A 19,448-nucleotide genomic window follows, 5' to 3' on the forward strand; every position below is an offset into this window, starting at 1 on the left:
TGGTGTTTCCTCGAGGTTCGAACCTACGGTCTCTCTGTGAACTCGGAATGGTATTGATATATACAGGATGTTAAAAAAAGAATGTCAAATAATTAAGGATGTAATAGTATCGACTAATAGAAGCAATAAATCTTAAGAAACATAGGGTCACAAACTACTTGAGATATGACAACTTATTTCTGTCCATCTTTTTAGAAAAGTTTGGTGTAAAAGCTCCCTAACTGAAATCGAAAAAGTGCGGATCACCATATTGCCTTTATGTAGTCTAAAGGATATTTCAAAGGTTGGGTTGGGCTAGCCCGGTCGCTTGTCTATGACAAGACGATAGGTGGCCCTGAGGCCCATTTCCACTAATTGATACCTGAATTTGATTTTCATCCCCTAACTAAGTTGCTTACTAACTTGGATCATTTTAAAAATATAACTAGTCCCACCAGTGAGACATTTTGTAAGTATCCCAGTCCTTGAAAGAAATAATCGCTAAGATATTTATCACGGCTTTTTTGAAGTGCAAGTCATTCACAGAGGTGGTATTGTATCAAGAGAATTTATTCTTCATCTCCTCATTGTTAAGTACATCAATTTTATTGGCTAAGGTACCAATAGTGCAGTGACCCGTTGTAACACCTGTGAGGATGCTGTTAATCTGTTGAGTCCAGGCATACATTTTGTTCTTTTCAAGTCAATGGCAGTATACAGTTCGTTTGGAGGAATACTAATGCCCTCTTCCATTCCCTGAAGGACAAGCTCAGAGCCTTTACCTTGCACACTCATCCGCTTTTTCATTTCCCTCCACTCCAGAGTGGCCGTGGACCCAACGAAGTGTGGTGTTGTGTTGTTGAATAAGCGAGAGCAACCTCTTGCATTCTTTAACACATATTGAATTATCATAATACGCGTTGATCGCTGCTTGATTATCAAAAAAAATGCTAAGGTTTGCCGTAGGAAAGTCCATTAGTGTTATTCGTTTTTACTGCCTTGTCTATAGCGTAGGATTCAGCTTTGAAGACGCTACACTGGTCTGGGAGTGTCATTGTTCCGACTACACTCCCAATCCAGTGCCATTGTCCATCATTGAACCGTCAGTATATGTGTGGTGTTCACTATGATCTGATATGGCTCTGGTCTGTCAATCCTTCCTGTCGGGTATTTTCGTATTTCATAGTCTTTGTTCTGTTCTATCTTAAGCACCAGATGGTCTATTTTCGATGCGTCTTACAAGTATTCCACAGATAGTACAACTGATACGTGACCATGCCTGTTTTCTTTTAGCAGGCCTGCTGCTTTAATTCTGGAAGCAGATTTGCTATACCTTTAACATGTATATCAATGGGTAGAATATGTGGAAGCCGCCTGATGCCAGCGCCGCCTGAGGGGCGATCTTCATGAGATTCGTTGGATTTTTATGAGTTTCTTTAGGTAGGATTGACCAACCTAACAAATTATGGAATTTGAAATTGTGTTTCGGGTGGTGAATAAAAAAAGTTAATATCACTGCATGCTTGTTTATAGTTGGTGTGTCTTATTCTCGATTGCACCTGGCAAAATCAACTCAAATGATTTCATACAGCATCAGCTAACTGCGATAAGAACATCCAAGTAACGTCGAAGTAAGAAAACAAAAAAGGAAAGTAATTTTTTATGTGGAGATTTCTTCAAGGCAGAAATATTCTCGGTACTTTGCCATTGTCTGTCGACGGGAGGCAGCTCTTGTTAGATTTCGGACCCGGGGTCTAACGAATGGTAGTCAGCGCAGAAACCATTTGGCTACGGCAACCCATTCTATTACCTATTTTAATATTTTACATTCTTTTATTATAACTTTTCTTAAAACGAGTACACCTTCTGCTACGTCTGGTAAAAACTTAGTGTTATCAGAAAAAATTTTAACAATCCTGCGTATGCCAGCGTTGGGTAAAATATACTTTGCGTTTTTGGGACTACCACTGCGAGGAGTGTGTTCATGAATATTTTTTTCCTATTCTTTCTGCAAATAATTCTCGTTTATTATATTTAAGGGCAAGCTTAAAAGTGAAAGTGTGTAAAGGGTAACTCAAAAACTAGTTTCAATTTTAATTATTAATTATTTAGATTTGGATCTCCCAGATTTAGATTTCCTCCTCGGTCCAAATCGCGACTGCCTTTTTGTACGATAATTCCTTTTTATACGATAATTCCTCGTTATGAAATGAATATGTCCCAAAGTAGGAGTTAGCAGCCTTAATTTTGTGATAGGACTTTTTTTTCTAACAATCTCGCTCTTCGGCAGGCAATGACTTCCGCATGTAATTATGCCATGAGCTCCTCCTTAAAAAAACCCTCTACAGTAGGGAAAAACATCAAGGCGGGCACTAAAAATAGGAGCTTGGCCCAACACCCATCAATCTCAGAAACTAAAGTCAGAAACACAGCAATTGAAAGCAAAAGCCCATTAACCTTTCATATTATAGCTTTGTGATCTTGTCTACCAAGTTACATTTTGGTATCAGCAAACATTTTATATTAACAAATAAAAACTCTGGATAAGTAGTCCCTTTCTGTGTAGGGAGCGAACATTATGCTGAAAATACTACTAGAAACAATATTTGTCCCATCAGAAAGAGCCTGAAGATGTGTACATACTTGGAAGCAAAGCGCTTTCTTTTACATAGCCTAACGGGAAATCGATACTTTGCACCCTAAGCTTGGAAATCTTGTCATTAGCTATCTTGGATGTTTTAATTTACACTTGGAAAATAGTCCTTTACTTAGAAGAATAGCCCTTTCATTGATTTACAGCTCTGAGCTGCGAGTTAACCCCCATTCAACTTTTTGGAGTGCCCGGGGAAAGAGACTTTTGACCCTGGTAATTTTAACACTTTGAAGGCGGGGGATCTTGACTAAAGTATGCTAGTTAACACGGCGACCGCCCCGCTTCGTTTTTCGTCCTAGAGCGGGCTAGATTTTGTATAATCATAACAAAAATTTTAACTTAGAAAAGTTTATTAAACTCTTAAAACTATAAGAAATATTGTAAATGAATTAAACACTAATTACAAAAAGTGTTTTAACGTACATATTTATGAGAAGAATCTAGTATTTTTTATGAGTGTGATAATGATGATAACACTCGCCAAGGTGAAGAGGTACTTTACAAAGCTCGCATTTGAAACAAGTTAAGTTTCATTTTTTATGTGCCCCACAAACTACGTAGTTTCGTTGGGCATATAGCGTTTGGCTTTATTTTCTATCCGAATTCATTCGTGCTTTTTAATGTCTAGCAAAAGACGTCCAGGCGGATCAATTTTATATTGTGGAATCCGTAGTGTCGTGTTTGATATACCAGGTCGTGGCTCTTCAATGTCCATCTATCCCACATCTTCGGTTTTTTTGTCAATGATAAGACAGTCGAGATAAATCGTAGTACTACGAATCCCGCTTTTAATGAGTTAACATATGAGTTAAAAATAAATGGAATACTTGTATTTGGACTACCCTTTTTATTTGCAGAAAAATTCTCAAATAACCTTTACCCAGGGAATGTGGCAATAAAAAAACTTAATAAATGTTCACCCATTTGACACTCCTTTATTACATGCTTTTAAGGGGCGCACGCTATGCAAATTTCGCCCTTCTTTTTCTCTCACTTTGTTCGTTACTTTGTTTGCAGTCCCTTTTCGCACATTGCTTTTACATTATACATACATGCATACATATGCACAAGTTGATTGGCTTGGCCTTACCATTTTTGAAGAATTCGCTTGACCGTATCTATCTATCGCTGACGCACCCCTTTCGGGTTTCGGCGACGTTTATATGGGTTTCGTTTTATTTTTCTTGCATTTTTCCTTAATGTTCGTCATGTCGTTCTTAATGTCGTGCATGTTTTACTATTGTTTGCGTTTGTGTTGCAAATGTTTTTGTTGTTTGCTTTATCAGATTTAATTAATTGCCCTAAGTAAAGGGATTAGACTGGCAGCTCGCAACGGCGTTTGGGTTAGAACAAGTCAGTACCGGAATTTCCGGTATTTCGACATATTTTATCGCCCAAACGATATGCAAAATAACAACTAGACCTACAGAAGCATTTGTTAAGGAGCAAGATAAAAAAGTGAGAAGTCATTAGCGAAATATATAATAAAAAATAAAAAAGGATACGCTCGCAGCAAAAAGTAATGTCGTTCTTGGTACGCTTGTTTTGAGAGCAAAGTGATTTTTTATTACTAAAGATTTGCAACTCTTCCTTACATTATTTTACACTAATTATTTTTTTGTGATTTTTTTTCTTTTAAGTGCCTAATTTCAATGCTATTTGTTAACTAATTTATAATTGTGTAACATGAATTGTCAAGGAAGTGCCAAGCTTATCTTGGTTTAGGCGACATTTAACAACAATATCTATTAAAATTGCTTCCAAATGTATTTCACGTATTTATTTCTAAACATTTTCTGAGCGCTAATATGAACTGAAATTTACAGCCCAGAATAAATGAGACCACATCAATATTTTGAACAGATTTGACCTTTTTTCTTTCTTTTTTTTAATGTTCATTATATTTGTACAATATAAAAATATAGCTCCTTGTCTAATAAAAACCAAATGAATTCAATTCTGAAATTTTGTTTGAATAAATAATGTTGCGTAATCACCATTTTTTGTATAGGGGGGAAAAATATAAAAGGCCAAAGGGACTCTGTAACAATTTCTAACTCGCACTTTATTTAATTATTTAATAAGCTAGAAAACTACAATACATACTAAAAACCTTCTTAGAAATTGTAATGAAAACATAGAATAGGGTTAGAAAGTTTGTGAAAATTTTCAAGTTTTTCAAATTCTGATATAAAATTGGATTTATTTGTTTTTTTTTCTAGACAAAAATAATGAACAGTAAATGAAAAAAAAAAAAATGACAAACTGTTAAAAGTATTGATGTGGTATCGTTTATTGTGGGGTGCAGTTTGTAATGACGAGCATCTGACCGTCTACCACATAAGAGCCCATATATGGTATTGCAGTATTGATTCAATTTTATTTCGAAATTAAGTATTATAAAATAGTTCAAACTACTTTAATACATCAAAAATATATTTAGCAATAATAAAACGGATACACAAACTTCTATTATATTTGTGACATTTCAAAGTAACCTCACTTCATTCATTAAAAAAACGATAACAGAATAAATTGTATGTATTTTTTGACAAAGAAAAATATTATCATAAACCGAAATACACATCTTTCTCGATGGATAATAATTTTTCCGCTTTTCAACTGTTTGCTATACTTTACAATTAGTTTTTATATAAGGGACCTTAAAAAAACCATAATATAAAAAAAAATCTTTTTCATTATTTCTCTTTTATTATATCTTATTGATAACAAAATGAAGCTATTTTCAGCGTGTTACTATTTTTTTAACGCTTTATTAATTCATGCAGTAAAAGGTTAAATATTTTTTTCCTGCGTCTGAGTTATTATTATTTATTTTGGAAACCCGAATGCCAAAACAGCATATTCTAGAAAAACTCTGTCTAATATATGAAACAATTTTTCAGTATATCAAAGCTAACTAATTGAGAAATATTTTGTTATATTTGGCTGCAAATTTTAAAAAGTTTGGCTTTTAGGACCTCAGTTCGTATGACAGTTTCGCTTGCGCTATGATAAATTCCTTTAAAATTAAAAAAATTCCTATTTTCATTAGCCGATGTATGTTTGTATTTATAAATACCTCGAATTTAGATGAACAAACGGAAAACATTAAATTGGAATATTTCGCAGAGTTGCGAACGCTTTCCGGAAAATTATACAATTCATCGTAAAAATTAAAAAAAAAACGATGCAGCTTCTACTTACTAATAAAAATTACTGGCAAAAAGCTACATAACTCCATAATAAAATAAGCCATTTGCAGGATGTGCAAAAATTAGCATTAGAAAACGTTTTCCATACTTTTGCACGGGTATTTTGGCAGACAGTTATTGTTTTAGATTCCCCTGTAGAACAAGTGGCAGTGATTGTGAGCAAGAAAATCATGGAAAATATAAAAATTTCAACACAGCTAAACGTCAAGCTTTTTTCTGCATTTCATTTGACATTTTCCAATTTGAAACTAATTCAATTTGAACCATGGAAAGATACACAATCGAGGAACGCGTTAAAGTTATTCATGCTTATTATGAAAACGGGCGTTCAAATCAAAATGCATATCGCGCACTTCGTGATTTTTTCGGTAAAAACTTCTGCAAAAGTTTGAGCAAACCGGGTCTGTAGGAGATATGAAAACACCAATGCATGCTCGTACAGCTCGTACTGCAGAAAATATTGCTACTGTTCACGATGGTGTGGTTGAAAAGCCGTCCACCTCAACTAGTCGACGTGTCCAACAATTGCACCTCTCACGCTCGTTATTGATGAACATTATGCATAAAGACTTGCATTTACACGCTTACAAGGTGAAATTGACCCAAGAACTAAAGCCTCTTGACCATTTCAAGCGTCGTCAATGGTCAGAATGATGGCAGGAAATGGCAACAGTGAATGACCAATTTTCGAAGTAAATCATCTTCAGTGATGAGGCACATTTTCATCTCAGTGGATTCGTCAGCAGAATTGCCGCATTTGGGCGAATGATAATCCAAGAGTGATTGCCGAAAACCCAATACACGCACAAAGAGTGACTGTTTGGTGCGGCTTATGGGCCGGCGGCATCATTGCGCCGTATTTTTTTCAAAATGAGGCCGGTCAGGCAGTTACTGTGAATAATGTTCGCTATCGTGAGATGATAACGAACTTTTTATGGCCCGATATGGATGTGAACGATATGTGGTTTCAACAGGACGGTGCCACTTTTCCCACAGCGTCGCGGCGATGTCAATTGGCTGATAAGATCATGTGATTTGACACCGATGGACTTCTTTGACTTTGGGGTTATAAAGAAACAACAGCAACAATTCAAGAGCTAAAGGATGAGATAGTTCGGCACATTAACGGCATAGAACTTCAATTATGCCTCAGCGTTATCGACTATTTGGCTGATATTTTATTGATATGACAATAATTTCCTAAAAAAATTGTATTTGATTCTAAATCAATACCGGCCCTTAGAACTTAACCACCCTTTATAATCACACTCCTCATTTGTTTATTTAAAATATTTTAACAAAAAAAAAGTTTAAAGTTTTTTTTTTATTTTTTCATTTAATATATGTCGTGAATAAATTCTTTTAGAGTTCGCAATATAAATTTTGTTTTTATCTTGATGAATGGCGATTTGGCTGGAAATCGTTAAGTATTTGTTAAATTTATCTTAAAAAAAATGTGTACAATTTCAGCAAAATCTGTTATTATTTTTTTCAAAGTAGACTTCACAAATAGATCTTTCAGAAAATTGTAATATGTACAAGCTTTCACCACGCTGATCTGACCTAGTTAGCGCAATTTTCTAAGGCTCTATCTCGTAAATTTGTACTCTAATTGATGCAGAGCTACGGGAAAGCATTCTGGATATATTATACAGTTGAAAAGCATAATATAAGAAAAAAAATGTTTTTAAGCCCATGTAACCCTTTAAATGGTGCTATTGTAGGAGTTTTATATGCATCACTTTTATTTTTAAGCCATACCAAAAACAATAGCATCTATTGTAAGAACGGTTGTAGAAGTTTTGAAAACCAACCGTTTTTCGTTTGACATATTGCATGAGACTTCGTTCCACGGGATGCTAAATAAATAAAATAAAAATTCAGTAAGATTAATTCGAAACTAAATAAATTATGCACAAGATTTTATAAGTTGATGTGTTATTGTGAAGTCAGGAATTTGATAGAATTATAAAATAAGTTTTCACTGAATTTGTAATAAATTCGGTTAAAAAATACCCATTTAGTTGCGCAAAAGATCAACGGTATAAAGCTACAATTAAAAAAACGCTAGAAGCATTAAATTTATGACACTAATTTCGTGACGATTTATTCGTTTGCTTTACATTTGAAACATTTGATTACATTTAAAATCCCACGGCAACTATGTATTTTTATTCGGTGGGATCGTGGAATCGGTGGAAACCAGACATCACGTTGGCTTCCAAATATTATATTATAAAACAATGCGTGTTTTTAATTCCGCTAGAAAATTTCAACAGAAAAGATGATTTTTAATTCATACACCGAAGCACTTTGCATTTCATAGAGAGGTACATGGTACTTTTTCTTGCTCTCATTAACCGATAAGTCAAGTATCTGTTTAGGCCAACTATGTTCTGTGTCATGAACACGAGATTGAAGAAGTCGATCAAGTGAAGATCGAAAAAGTTACGCCTTGTTTAATCCCTCGGTAATAATATCCTAAAATAATAGCCATTAACGAGTAGTATGAACGCTTCAGGCCGGCGACATCATAAACTGCTGAAAACATCAATAAAGTGAAAAGTAGATCAGTAACCGCAAATTACCCATCAGAGAGCTGATTAAGGACCTGGACATTGCTTTTGGATCCATTCAAAACATTGTAGTCAATTATTCGGGTGTGAGCTGTGTTGCTGCAAAGTTGTTCCCAAAGCACCTGAATTTTACGCAAAAGAGAGACTGCGTTGATATCGCCAAAGGCATGATGTTTGAGGCTGAATTCGATTCAACATTCGTCAAATCTATCATTACTGGAGACGAGACGTTGGCTTCGAGTACGACATTAGGCGAGTGAGTGGTGAGCTCCGAATGAACCAATACCAAAAAATCACGTCGTTTGTAGTTAAAAAAAAAAAAAACGATGCTCACGGTGTTTATGGATGAATTGCAACGCTATTGTATGCCACAAATTTTTTCCAGAAGAATGGCAAGTTAATAAGAACTATTATTTTGGCGTTACGAGACGCTTACGTGATGAAATTCACCATAAAGGAAGGATTTATTGAAAAAACAACTAGTGAATTTTGCGCCATGATAACGCACCGTCGCACAGTGCTATCATTAATCGTTAATTTTTGACCATGAACAAAACGAATGCTATCCCAGAGCCAGCCAATCCGCCTGTTATGGCTCATTGCGATTTTTTTCTGTTTTGTCGAATCAAAAAGGCACTACGTGTTTTAACAACCGAAAGGAAGTAAAATCGAAGACGGCTCTGTTGACTATATCAAAAAAATGGAGTTCGAGAAATGGTTCGAGAGCTGAGTCAAATACTGGCATAATGCATTGATGTTAATAGGGTGAACGTTGAAGGCTATAATATTCAAGACGCACACCACAAATCGGAGGAGGAGCTCGGCCAAACACCTAACAGAAGTGTACGCGCCAATTATTTATTTATTTTTTTTATTATGTATTTTCTGAATATATTCCGGGAACTTTTTGATCAACGTGGTATTTTTCTGCAGTAGCGGCATGGCACTCTTAATCGTACCAGCAGATATTAATGAGCGGGAGTTGCTACACGACCACCTTATAGTTGTACATTTCGTAGCTGGTATCGTGGATTACTCACATAATAGCATGCATGGGAATTCCGAATAAAAAATAAAAATAATAATTCCATCCTTGCCTCTCTACTCTTAATGGAATATGCTTTATATTTGTATTCCATTTATGTATTTAATATATAAATAAGATAATATTTACAAAAGCTTTTTTTAGTACAAATTGCATTAGTGTGACCGAAAGCCATATGCTCATACGTACATACATACTATAATATGCACATTTCATTATGGTCATATTTCATATTCCGTCTAAAGTGTCTATGACTTAGACCCAGTGATGCTGGCAAGGCAGGTTTTTGCTGTTAGCTGTAACTTATGGACATATGCATAAAAGTACCTAAATGAAAGTAGTAGCCTTTTAGTTGAGACGTATCCCTGTAAACATATATGGGTATATGTATATATGTACTCGAACAATAATTTGTATACATTTTTTCGTCTTGCTTTCTGTAGTTGCAGTATGTCATGCTGTCGCTATTTAGATGCATGTACAAGAACACATAGATATACATTTAACTATTTATGCAAAATAGTTACTTTCGTGTACAGTTACGTTTCTGCTAGAATTTTAGTATGTGAGTTAGGATATTTTGGAGGTACAAAATACCCATCAGCATTGCGAATGAGGTAAGAAAGTTTATACCTCCATGTAAGAAAATTCGCAGCGTATTATAAAAGAAATTGTGTCTCGTACGAAGGAGAGGAAAGCACGTGCATATAACGGAAAAACCTCATCAACAATAAACAGTAAAAAATATCATAGCTATTTACTATATTTTTCATGCTGCTGCACATTTTAATTTTTAATTCAACTACGACGAACCACATCAAGCATACTTTTAAACGCCCACATACAAGTAATGGAAAGAAACTATGTCGACAGGCCAAAGCGGCGACAAATCATGTGTGTCATGCAGATGAAAAGCAAATTTTAACACCTTTTTTCATATCTACAACTCATATAAAATTCCTACAACATACAAGCAAAAGAGGAAAAAGGAAGCAGTTTGATGGGCATCGTACTATGTCGCGGAGGTTGCGCATACGCCCCGAGCGACGGTAGGTGCTTTTAGATATACTGAACTGCTTATACACGAATATTTTTCATACAAGTATCACTTGGAATCACAATAGTGGCGAATTAGTCCCGAATGAGTTCCTTTTGCCTTTTTACCAGCCATAAACGATCTAGAGAAATACAAACAACTATTGACTAAAATCCTGTTGTATAATTTTCCAACAAAGACCTACACACATGGATAAAATTATTCACAGAACAACCACTTTTTCATTCAATATGCTGTATCTAAAGAATAAATGAATATAATTAAGAATGTTGCTGTAATAAAAATCCACATATTTATTATATATTGCCTTATATTTTAAGGGACAAAATTATTCACTTAAAGTATGAATTTAAAATTTTAACTGATTTTTTTCTTTTTCTAACAAAGCAATTTTTGAAGGTATGGCTAGCCCGTTATTACTATGATCATTCGCAATTCAACTTGCGTGGTAATTACAAGTCTTGCTTTCGCAATTCATACATCATAGGTAAAGAAGTCCATCCGAGATCAATTCGCAGGGCCTTGAAATGTGCACGATATACCTCGCGAATGGTGCGAAGAAAACCACTCATCAACAAGTTCAATAAAAATAAAACGCTGGTATTTGCAAAACAAGATAAAAATAAGTCACTTGATTCTGGAGCAACGTTTTTTTAACAACGAGAATAAATTCAACATTTTTCAATCGGATAGAAGGATTCGAATTTGGAGAAAACCCAATACGGAATTCGAAAAAATTAATACAGAGCGTACAGTGAACCATTAAGGCAATGAATTCATCAAGCAAAAAGGAATGCCTACTAAATACTAAAATTTGTTTGAACTTAAAATTAAGAAGTCTATTGTATGCCTTTTGTTAATTTTTTATTCATGAAGTAAAGTTTTGTTACGTTTATTTTAATTTTAAAGATATAAGTACAATAAATTTCTAGATTTTTCTTACAATAATATTTTTCGTTATGTTTATTCCTTATATTCATTTCAGCTCAAGATACAGCTTATTAAATGAAAAATTGGTTGTTGTTTCCATAATTTTGTCTGTGTATATAAGTCCTATCTCGACGAACAATACTTACACTCTATAAGGCTGCCATTTAATGCCTATTCTAACGTATGGCGTAAAAGGTTGGACGATGACAATATCCGATGAGACGTCACTTGGAGTATTTGAGAGAAAGATTCTGTAGAGCATTTTTAGACTTTTGCTCGTTAGCGACTGCGAATATCGCAGGCGATAAAATAATGAACTGTATGAGCTTTACAATGCCATAGACATAGTGCAGTGAATAAAGATCCAACGGGTCATGTCGGCCGAATGGATACAAACACTCTGGCTCTGAAAGTATTCGATGCGGTATCAATTGGTGGTAGAAGAGGAAGAGAAACGTGGAGTAGGACTTTTCTTCACTTGGTGTTTCCGACTGACGTCGCTTAACACGAGAAAGAAACAACTGGCACGCTTCTTTAGCTCGGCCAAAATCGCGTAACCGGTTATCGCGGCAATAAAGAAGAATAACATATCATATATTGCGCATGGGAATAAGTTGTCACTTTCGTAAAAGAGGTGTCACTGCTGATAGTATTTTTGTTTTCGCTCTAGTACTATACTGGTGCTTTGTAGGTGTATATGTGAGGTCTCTATCGCAGTAGTTCACATTCGATTGAAGTGTAAAGATCGTTTTTATCTGATGTCAAAAATGTCTACGTTCTTCCCGAGAAAACAGCATTTGCGGGAAGTCACAAGAAAAAATGAGAACTTTTTAAAGAAAAGTGCAGCTAAAACGTGTCGTATATTGATCAATATTTACAGTAATCATGCTCCATCAAATACTACTTCTAAAGAGTGGTTTCGGCCCTCCCAAAGTGGCAATTTCGACATGAGTGATAAAGATCGCGAAGGGGCACCGAAAAAATTCGAAGATACTCAAAGGTAAGCACGTGATTGGATGCCACATCAATTGAAGGCGAGGGATATCGAGAGACGTTTGGTGACGTGTGAGATGCTTCTTGAACGGCAGAAAAGAAAATGTTTTCTGCATCGCATCATCTTTGCCGATAAAAACGGGATCTATTATGATAATTCTAAGCATCGAAAATGATGAAGCCTGCCAGATAACCAGGTCCATCGACAGCGAAAAGAATTATTCATGCTTCAAAGGTTATGTTGTGCATCTTCTGGGATCCGAAGGATGCCATCTATCATGAAATCCTTAAACGATCTGAATGGAGCTCTCTACGAAAAGCGGCCGGAATGAACGGTAGACATGACAAACTGCACTTGAACTTGAGGAAAAGTTCAGCTCAAAATAACCTCAGCAAAACCTTGCCGTCCAACTTTAAGCTACCCAAGTACTGGTTCACTTAACACGACTTCAAACGCTGCATCCAGCTCATTCCTCCACTGAGGGGCTGTGGATATAAAAGGTCCTGTTTCAGTCTGTTTGTACTACGCGCTTCATCATATTTTATGTGCAATGTATACGGGAACCACATTTAGCATTGCGTTAAACAACAGCGCAAGTGTTGTCCGAAGCACACCATTGATTCCAATGAAGGCAATACTTTGACTCTCACTGACTGCTTAACCAACGTCGTCTACTCCAATGAGTACCATAAGGTGAGGACACCTTATCACAAAATCAGCTTCATAATAGTATCTTAGAGGCAATAGATTACCGTAGACGATATAACCCATGTTTTACTAACAGCGCCAATTCAGCCATGCAAAGCAACTGAAGCTTTTTAATCCTTACGTAAATATTGAGCTCCCTCGTTAGTTCTTTGTAAGATAAAACCCAGGAACTTTAGCCTGTCAGAAAGTATCAGCGGAGGGGTGCTCCTATTGAGGGAGAGTTGAGCTTTAGGTATCTTACAATTTAACGTAAAAAAGACGAGAGGATTGACAAGTAGTTCGCAGCTATTGGAGCACTGAATTGGTAGAGAGTTACTATAAACTTTACCCTCAAATTACTTAACCGCTCCTATTTTAACAGTTTTAAATTTTTTGCTCCCATTTATCCTCAGCACCAATATTTTACGACTTAAGAAACCCAAATGCAAACTCTTGCCACCTACTACAACTACAATGCATACAACCGAGAATTCAAAATTATCGCCGCTGGGTGGCCACTATGTCCTTGCACTATCTTTAAGAGAAGAGCAAGCAGCAGTAACACAAGCTCATGTATGTAATAGAATCAACAAAGGCAAACACAAGGCGGTATGTGTGAGTGGTTTAGCAACCTTACTGTAACATAGCTTCTTTTTTGAATATGCCGGTTAAAGGCAAGAAATTTGCTATCTCCTAACAAAGCAAATATTTTTATGCCCTCAGCTACATGCAATCACACACATATACACACCATTTACATAGTATACTTTTGTGCGGACGCATGCAGTCACATTAGCATACACTGACATATATTAACATTTCATCCTATACGAGTACACTTGCAATTGAGAAAAGCGTAACTCACTGTGAAAATGTGCTATTGTTGCCACAAGTGCATCATGCAACTAGATATTACATGCTCTTATATTGCTTATTTTGCAATTCAGACATTTTGATAGTTATGTTCACAGGCATTGAAGATTGATGAAAAGAAGGTGCGCAATGCAAGGAATGAAAATCAGGCAGTTTGAAGTAGCTATGAGCGTAAAAATGCAATTTTCTTCTTGTATACTTGCAACAATTGTTGTTGCACTTAATAGGATTTTAATGCTTTGTGTATGTAGCGAGTTTAAGCATCATGTAGGCATTGAAGTAGCTTAGAAGCATTTCCGTTGAATGTTCTTTGAAGGCAGAGAGTAGCAGTTAAGGGTTCGCATTCGGTAGTAATTGTGCAAGGAGGAAGACTCTTATCAGACGAAGAGATTCAAATTTATTCAATATCCAATGATTTAGTTAAAACAAATGCCTGCCTTTGGGCACCATATCATAAGTTCATTTTGAAAAATAAAAGTTCTGCATCACCCTACTTATATACTATATTTGAGTTGCCAAACTAACACCGATAGTTTAGATAGTAGGTGTAATTTTATCAGAAATCGATGCTTTTGTTTTTTCATTGACAACATTTACATTGACAACAATTTTGAATGCATTGTTCTCAAGATAGAAATTCTAGTGAATATGAAATATATTAATTCAAATTTGCTTACATTTTTATTGAATGTGCCGTGAGTTCCATTGCAGTCCCTAGAATATTTTCTCCATACCCCCGCCTTCAGTTGAGTCTGAACGAATTTCGGGTATGGTGGGTTTTATTATATATTATCGGCAGTCAAGCGTGAAGCTTAAAACCGATAATACCGTTAATGTATTATATATATATATATATAAAATAATACCCACTATCAAAACTATCGGTGATAGTTTGATATACCTATATTATATTGGCGTGTTGGTGCTGTTAAAAAAATGTTTCTCTTATTTTTGTTTTTTCACCGAGATTTGAGCCTACGTTCTCTCTAAATTCCGAATGGTAGTCACGCACCAACGCATTCGACTACGACTGCCGGCTTATTATAGGCAGTTTAAAGCGTGGAAAAGCGCCAAAAAGATGAGCAGAGGGTGCTGATGCAGACTTACACCTTGTACTATAAATGCTTGGAGAAAGAACGCAGTGAAACAAGTCGTATGGAACGCGTTTGTGAGGAAGCACTGGCTCACCCCTAACTTAATTACTATGATGATGATGATGATGATGATTTGTTTGAATGAAGGGACAAGCCAACATAAACAATTGAAATAAGATTGTGAGACCAAAATGTATCATTAAGCTTTGCTTGAGACTAAATTAATTGCAAGAGTCGATCATTTTATAAGAGCCTCTCAACGGCTCTAGCTTACTAGATTTTTTTCAGATATATAAAAGCAGTGTATAAATTTGAATTCCTTTAGTCTAGTAGATAGGTATCGAGTGGACTATTTTTCAACAAACCTGAATTTTACCGGGTATGTTTGACACAATTTATAGAAAAACAAGAAGCTAAAGTTAAAATGAAGATCAAAGATGGGTTCCTAAACTCCTGTATTCCAACAAGCGATATCTTGAAATTAATTACTAAACATTTCCTCTTTTACTCGTATGTTGCAATTTTTTCTCATAATTTAAGAGTGGCTTTCGACTTCGACCATTTAAGAACCGTTTCTCGTTCCTATCAATTACGCGCTAATTATTTATTTGTACGAGGGTTTCCGCAGTTGAACTGCATATGAATGCACTTTAAAACTTTCATATATGTATACTCGTACGTACTATGCAGTTGCTTTCCTTTTGCAGCTGTTATTGAGATCACGCGGGCAAATAAAAATACTTTATATGGCACATACACCTTTAACACGCATTTATTTGTACATATAAACTCATACAAACTTGACTATTTGTGATTGTACAAGGTGACGCAAAATTATTTACCCTGTCGGAGTATTTATAAGTTTTGCAAATGGTGCCGTACGTTAATAATATTGGGTTAGGGTATAAGTTCGTACCGTTTTTACCCAAGACTTTTATTTAAACGAAGAACAATAATTATATAATATCAATAAGTTAATCAATTCTATATTCGCCGTTGCTGCTTACAACCTCTTCCCACCTCTTGACCAATTTGTTGATGCCGTTCCGCTTAAAATCGCCTGGTCTGGTGTCTAAGAAGTTGTTGAGCCAGTTTTTAAGGACCTCTTTGTTATCGAAGGTATGGTTTCACAGAGAGCGAAAAAGATGGTAATTGGTCGGTGCAAGATTCGGAGAATACGGCGAATGCTGAAGGACCTCCCATTCGTGTTATTGGAGTGCGGCTTTGACGTCTTGTGCAACGTGGGACCTGGCGTTGTCCATGAAGGAGTACGGTTTGATCGTGTCGATCAGGTCTGTTCAGTCGAATAGCCTCATTCACGCGGTGTAATTGGCCAATGTGGGGCTTATTGTTGAGCGTATAATTCTTTTCGAGCATTTTCCAGTGCACCATACCCTCTCAGTCCCACCAAACACATATTATGATCTTTTTTGGATGAGGATCTGGCTTGACTCTCAGCTGTTGCGTAGCTCCTGGAGCGACCCACTCCTTTCTTTGTTCCATGTTGATCTTTAGGCACCATTTTTCATATCCCGTTAACATCCGGTACAAAAAGCGCTGTTTAATGCCGCGTGTTGCTCAATGCTCATTGAGTTCGTGAGTCACCCAGGTTCCCAAATTTTCGGTAAATCGTATTAGATGAAGGTGGCTGAGAATCATTTTATGATCTCAGTTCATTTTTTCTGCCAATTAAAGACTGGTTTGGCGACCGTTCAATGTGATTTGAGACGTTCTTCCTCCTGCCTCCTGCGTATTCAATTTTTGAGCCTCAAAACTATTAAAAAAACAAATAACTTAAAAATAGAATTAGCATAGTTTTGTAGAGCACAAAGAGTTTTATCAAATGAATACCCTTAGCCAAACAGCAAACAAAACGTTGTAAAATAAAAAAATATATAATATATAAAAATGCTACGAACTGGGGAATAACCCGATATTTGAAATTTTTGGCTGCAGCAAGAAATGGATCGCATAAAGGACAACATAAAGATTTCTATCAAAATAATTCCTTTTTAGAAAAAAAAGTTATTCGAAACAAAAGTGGATAATTAGTTTTGCGTCACCTTTTATAAGCATGTACTCGTACACACTTTACTTTTTTTGACTGCATAAGTGTGCATAAACATTATTGAACATTTGCGCTGAGGTAAGTTAAGCATAAATAAGCAAAATTAAGTGGAAATGTACACGGATGTATATATATGTATATACTCATACATATTCATATTCAGCTATCGAACATAATCGTACATATAGTAAGTATGCTCATACATTTCTGATTCTGAGCAATCTGCAAGCTGCATACGGCGCGTTGTAAAATTGATTGAGTTGTTCTATTGGAGCTCGCCACGGGATTGCTCAACTTCGAGTGCGGCTGAATTCAATATATTTATGATCCACTATGTGTGCAAGTGTGACCACATTTATGTGCTTACGAATAGGCGAGTATATAAGTACATATATGGTATGTATGTATGTACAACAATCGAGTACTTACCGTGAGTCCAGGCGCACCAGTTTTTCCCTCCTTACCTGGCAGACCAGGTGGGCCGCGTATTGTTTCACGTAATATATCGTTATCTTTGATTGCTTCTAGGATATCAGACGCATTGCACGTACATTTGCCAGTGTATTTCTGCAATAATGAAAAAGGAAATAAAACATAAAATATTAATAGTGGGTAGTCGGAAGATAAATATCCGTAGAAAAATACTAAAATACAAATACAATTATAAAAGTTCGGAAATGATGCAATAAAACTAAAGAGTACAAGTGCTCAATCTTTAAATTAGCGGCTAATCAGAAGCATTTCTCCATTTCTTATATACGTGCGCTTGTGCTCAAAACTTAAAAATTTCTTCACAAAACGGTTGTACTTGTATGTACATACAAAGGAATCGAGATATATATTGAGATGCTTGTATATATCAAAATCCTCAAAAGGTGTCGATTTAGTGTTATCTGATGTTGTTGTAGCAGCATAAACATTCCCTATACCCGGAATGATGCTGGAGTGGCAAGTCTTTCGAAGGATATATCCGAGTCACTCCGGTAATGTAGAACTGACTGTCGTAGGAATGAGTGAGTGATATCTCTCCATTCGTTCGTTCGTCCATGCGCACGATAACACGAATAAAAATGCTTATATTGCATTAAAAGTTGGTACATACATAACTCTGGTACAACTCCAAGATAGGTTGTTATCATAACCACGTCCAGCTTTCACGTAGCGGTAATTTTCAACAAACAAAAAAAGGCGATACAAATTAATCACCCTATTGGAAGGTGTTATAATGTTTCCAAATTGCATCGTACGTTAGTCATATTTGATAGTTGAAACAAAAATTAATCAGACGACGGACCACGCAATTGGGCATCACCAAACGGATCCTACAGCGAATTTGAGCGAAAGACTTACACAGGTGAACTGTGCAAAAAGTGCTGCAGTTAATGCCTGCTGACGGTCAGACGCGTGTAAATTACTATCAAGCTATCCTCAATCTCAACAACTAAGAGGACGATTTTGTGTCGAAATATATACATGAAATATTTCAATGAACAATGACTTCCTACTGCCGGAAGTTGGAATTGGTTAACCGGGGCTTGGTAGACAAGCGGTCTCAACATGTCAGTACAATCGCACATACACAGCACGGGGCACCATGGAACACACTCTTCCTCAAACAAAACAAATTGGTTTCCTAAATTTCGAGGTCGACCGCACATCAGTTTCCGCGCATCACAGCAGACGAGGTTCTTCAAGGTGCAAAGAGGCTTGTAGATCATAAGTCTCCTGGCCCAGATGGGATGCCTATTCAGGTACTTAAATAGGTATTTGTACGAACAGCATCGACTTTCCCGAGTCGTCTGGGTTTAGACCAATCTGAAAACAATTTTGGATGCAGAAAAGAAAAGTCCGCCATTGACTGTGAACACTCATACAAAAATTGCACAACACGCGATAAATGATACCCGATGGCTGGAAGGTTCTAACGAGTACTTCTCAGTAGTAACTCTGGATGCGACTAAATGCCTTCACTGGTTTCATTGTGATTTGGATTTAATTTGTTTTCAGTAAAATAATTTTTTTTTGTTTTTTTTTTTATTAATTTTGTTTTAGAACATTTACGTCATTTATACAAACCGATATTATATATTTATAGTTGATGTAGGAAGATATTGAACCCCTAAGCCAAATATTACCCAAATCATTCGGGAGAGAGCAACAAGTATAATTTCGAAAGCGCTTCTTGCGCTTGAATCAAACTCATAAATACTTTCTTCAATAACCTCCAACCCCAGTAGGCGTATTGTATTTATATATTTGTAAATACCTTAGCATTAT

At 36.0% G+C, this 19,448-nt stretch overlaps 1 protein-coding gene across 3 annotated transcripts in view; it reads right to left on the reverse strand.

Annotated features, from left to right (window-relative positions):
• The window catches only part of LOC128862199 (collagen alpha-2(IX) chain), a 386,091-nt gene that overhangs the window by 266,770 nt on the left and 99,873 nt on the right, over positions 1 to 19,448 (reverse strand). For all 3 annotated transcript variants that reach the window (XM_054100687.1, XM_054100685.1, XM_054100686.1), the window contains exon 6: positions 17,601 to 17,738. In XM_054100687.1, coding sequence (XP_053956662.1) covers positions 17,601 to 17,738 — 138 coding nt within the window. The remainder of the gene's footprint in view (positions 1 to 17,600; positions 17,739 to 19,448) is intronic.

Source organism: Anastrepha ludens, chromosome 4, assembly GCF_028408465.1.
Source record: "Anastrepha ludens isolate Willacy chromosome 4, idAnaLude1.1, whole genome shotgun sequence".
Classification (NCBI taxonomy): Eukaryota; Metazoa; Arthropoda; class Insecta; order Diptera; family Tephritidae; genus Anastrepha; species Anastrepha ludens.